This window comes from Hippocampus comes, unplaced genomic scaffold (assembly GCF_001891065.2).
Source record: "Hippocampus comes isolate QL1 unplaced genomic scaffold, H_comes_QL1_v1.1 scaffold297, whole genome shotgun sequence".
NCBI classification, from domain to species: Eukaryota; Metazoa; Chordata; class Actinopteri; order Syngnathiformes; family Syngnathidae; genus Hippocampus; species Hippocampus comes.
The window spans coordinates 44,072-48,573 of NW_017805196.1; the positions used below are offsets into that span (position 1 = coordinate 44,072).

A 4,502-nucleotide genomic window follows, 5' to 3' on the forward strand; every position below is an offset into this window, starting at 1 on the left:
TGTATATATATATATATATATATATGTATATAGCATTAAATAATGTTAATTACTACAAACATTTACTTCTACATGCATGTATACCATTAAATTTGGCCTTATAAATATATATACTCATACACATGTACATACAGTGATCCCTCGCTATTTCGCGGTTCGTTTATCTTGGCTTTGGTGCATCGCGGATTTTTTCAAACAATCAAAAAAATAAACTTTTTTTGTTTTTTTGAAGTCTGCAAAAATCTGTGTCTAAGTGTTGTTTACTATGCGTGCTAGTGTGTGCGCACTCTGCCCAAGCGCGGAAGATCCACGTGGGGCACGTGTGTGCACGTGCATGCATTGGCGCGCAGGTGAGTGTATGTGTGTTGCTGAGAGAAAGAGAGAAGAGAGAGAGAGAGAGAGCGAGGGACTTATGAGAACAAAAGCAGGTCTCTCCATCCTTCATTGTCTAAACCAGTGTTTTTCAACCCGTGTGCCGCGGCACACCAGTGTGCCGCGAGACATTGTCAGGTGAGCCGTGGGAAAATATCTAATTTGTATGCCTGTGCGGTCTTTCGCCCAGAAAGTAATCATGTAGTACCCTCCTATACCGCTAGGGAGCAGCAACAGCTCGCCAATTGCCTTGTGTTTCGACGAGAGACAAGCGAATTTGTGACGCATGAATGCAGGACGACGGTGAAACAATAAATATGAAAGATGAGAAAATACTTTTTTCTTTGTGTTCATTTGATTCCAATTCAAGCTGTTATGTCATTCCTCAATGCTAAAAACGGTTATAGTATCAATATAACACATTATTCAAATAAACTGTTTTTTTTTTCACATTTTCAGCTAGTGGTGTGCCGCGAGATTTTTCCAATGAAAGAAGTATGCCTTGGCTCAAAAAAGTTTGAAAAACACTGGTCTAAACAACCTTAATTGACTAATCATAAACACGTCTATATATATATATGTATGTATGTCAATTGGTCGCTACTTCGCGGATTTTCGTTTATCGCGGGTGGTTTTGGTCCCCATTAACCACGATAAATGAGGGATTAATGTATACCTGTACAGGGTGGGTACCTACTTCCTGGATTTTCCTCTTTCGCGGGGCATCTCGGTCCCCATTCACCGCGATAAGTGAGGATCACTGTACACTCAAACGTGGTTCAAACGGAAATGGTCATGACGTGAACATGACACCTCCTGCGTTCGGCAAGACGCAAGTTGCATTCAAATACAGTCGTACATTTCACACTTGAACAGAAAAAAGTCCCTCGATGCAGTAGACAATAATTGCAACAAATCTTTAAATAACGTGGGCTTTCTATCAATATATTAAAGCTGATAAATATTGAGAAGATTGATAGGGATGAAATCACTTTGCTAATTTACTTAATTACAGTCACTGGTCCATCTAGTCACTATTGTTATAATAACTAATCAAATCATTAGGCTTCCATCCTTCAGTCTAGTGGTTGGCATGTCAAACATTAAATATTCAGCGAGATTTTATACTTCCCAAAGGCTTGATCAACAACAAATATTTTTGTGCCCCGCACCCTACGTTCTCAATATGAATAAAAATGCCAGTTGTGTGTTTAAAAAAACAAACAAAACTTGTTTTTCATTTACAATTTTTCCAATGTGTTTCAAAATGTATTTATTTCTTGTTACTGGAAGAATCCTAATTTTATAGTCTTGTCAAACTAATACAAATAAAACAAAAAAAATGTTTATCTGTCAGCTATTATTTCACTGCTTTTTACTGTTTTTTTAATTTTTTTGCCATGGTGTTGTTTTCTATTTTTGTCTTTGAAATAACTGACCTGTTTTGTCAGTGCGGCTTGTTGCAAACAGTTGTGCCAATAAAATATTTTGCAAATATATCTTCAGTCACTGTCAATCTTTACAGCATCAAACTAGGATATGCCAAGTGAGATGACAATACATGAGCAAATAGGGTCATGCCGTACCGCCCCAAAAAAGGGATAAAGGATGCAACTAAATCTGTGCTGGGGATGTTTATTTATATTTATTTATTTATTTATTTATTTTTGGTACCAATGCCAAAGTTAGTGTAGAGCCCTGGATAACAAAAAAGAAAAATGTTTTCCCTTAATTCTCAGACAAACTAAATTACTGATGAAAGTGCTCTTAACTTTGGAAACCAGCTCCTTGCAGCCATGCTGTTTGTCTAAGCACATCAAGGTACTACTAATCCTGTGGTTTGATCCAACCAATTATTGCTTCTAGACATCACTTTTTTATGGAAAAGTGAAATATCACTTTGATGGTACTGGTTTGTGGGACCCCAAGGACACGTCCAAATTATTGACCCAGCCTTTTACTCTTTTTATCCAGCTGATGAATCTGGCAGTGATGAAGACTTTATGGTGGAAGATGACGATGACAGTGACTACGGTCACTCCAAAAAGAGAAGCAAGAAGGTTATTCGACGAGGCCGAATGGACAAGGAGAAGAAATCTCCCAAACCCAGATTAAAGGCTACAGGTAAAACCAGATACACCGAAAGACAATTCAGCTCTTATTGTCCCGATTTTGCAGTTAAAGGTCCGACGATCTTTTGCGTTATGATATTGTCCTGTAAGATTATCCTTCGGTCTGAAGTGCATTAAGTGTGAATGATTCTAGATCCTGATTCTTAAAGAAAAAAAAAAGTGAGCTAATCTGTTATTTTTAGATCAAATCGTACAAACGTCTCCGTTCTTTAATTTCTTAAACTTTTTAATGTCTGTGAACTTTACAGTTACTCAGAACTGTTTTTAACCAGTATGTCCATTTTTAACACGAACTTTAATTTTGAGAACCTCAAGAAAATACACTAATGCAGCAGTTACTTAAAGCTTGCTCCTGAACACTGATTGATGGGCTAGCCTAGGGGTGGCCAACCAGTCAGAGACTAAGAGCCATTTTTTTTACTGTCTTACTGCAAAAAGCCATACCACACACACACACACACACACACACACACACACACACACACACACACACACACACACGAGCTGCAGTGGTTACTTACTACTTGGGTCAGCTTGCTACATATTTGACCAAAGATCGACGTTTGAAGCGACGAACCTCCCGCGATCGACCCGATCGCGCATGTGCAAGCATATACACACGCACGGACACACGCGGGCCCCCAACCACGTACACATGCGCATATGCACGCCGAGATCAACGACAGCCGGAACGTCACCGAACAGGAATGACTTCGAAACACACAGACACACAAAGTTTTTTTCCCCCCCATTTCCTCCTCCCAACGCTCGCGCTCGACTTGGGACCAGTCCGCTGGCTCTCGGTCGATCGCGATTGACGTATTGGGCAACCCTGCCTTAAAATCTGAGGTAATTTGCTGACTAGCTTAGCGTTTATCGCTAAGCACCGTGGTTTGCGCATGCGCAGTGAATCAGTTGTCATCTGATTGGTTGCCCTGTACTGTATGTCAATCAAGTAACGGGTTTGATAATAGGCTGACGGAGTAAGTTCTGTGTATTTAGCACCGTTGTTTGAATGGCAGCGCTACCACCGAGGCGTTTTCGACGCTTGTCATTTGAAAGCCCGGGAGTCGCCTTGAGCCAGCCAAAGAGCCGCATGCGGCTCACGAGCCGCGGGTTGGGCACCCCTGGGCTAGCCTTTCATAAAATGAAAGTTAAACGCTTGCAGACGAAATCCAAATTGAACATTTTCAAGGAGGTCCGTCTTGTTGCTTTGTCCAAGACCGACCTGCTTGAAAATGTTCAATTTGTATTTCTTCTGCAAGCGTTTTTGCCCTCAGTTGAATGGTGACTGCAGAGATGCTTCTCCGGCTGTTCTGTGACAGTGAATCCATTGCTCCAGTTGGTCTTCCAACTTGGGCCACCTCTCCTTGTTTCCGTGGAAACTCAGCTTCGCCTTCTTGACTTGGCGAAGCTCATTCTCCTGCTTCCTCCATTTGTAAACCTTGGATTCTTTAATCTTAAATTCTCTCGCGGCTGCTTGATTGCCAAGTTCCTCCCCGTAACTATTCGCTTGAAGTTTCACCTGTGCTTCGTAGGCATGTCTTTTCATCGGTGCCGTTTTCGGGGGTCTGAAGTTGTTTTGCCCAATCCACGTACTGGCATTATATCCACCTACTGGTGGGTTTGCCTTTAGTGTCCTCTTTCACGGACACCCTTGCCCTTGAACGTCTGCACGCCGTCCTCAGTTATGTCCGCCTTTCCTCTGCGTGTCCGCAGATCATCAGAAGTCACAAAGCAACAATCACAGATTATGAAACTCTGTGCATAGATTAGGTGCCCTGCATAAATCGAAGGTGTCTTTGGTTGGTTGGTTGGATGAATGGATGGATGGATTTCTCTTGCATATGCACATTTTTCAGGGATGTGTCCAAGGACTGGCAACCCGAGGCCAAGGCCAAGGCCAAGGACTTGCCTCCGAGGCCAAGGCCAAGGACTTGGAAAATTTTCCGAGGCAGGGCCAAGGCCAAGGACTTGAAAAATTTTCCGAGGCCAAGG

The 4,502-nt window shown here is 42.0% G+C and overlaps 1 protein-coding gene across 1 annotated transcript in view; it reads left to right on the forward strand.

Moving 5' to 3' along the window:
* The window catches only part of nucks1a (nuclear casein kinase and cyclin-dependent kinase substrate 1a), a gene marked incomplete at its 5' end in the record, with an annotated part of 47,038 nt that overhangs the window by 38,073 nt on the left and 4,463 nt on the right, over nucleotides 1-4,502 (forward strand). Inside the window, one exon of the mRNA XM_019868734.1 lies at nucleotides 2,347-2,496. Coding sequence (XP_019724293.1) covers nucleotides 2,347-2,496 — 150 coding nt within the window. The remainder of the gene's footprint in view (nucleotides 1-2,346; nucleotides 2,497-4,502) is intronic.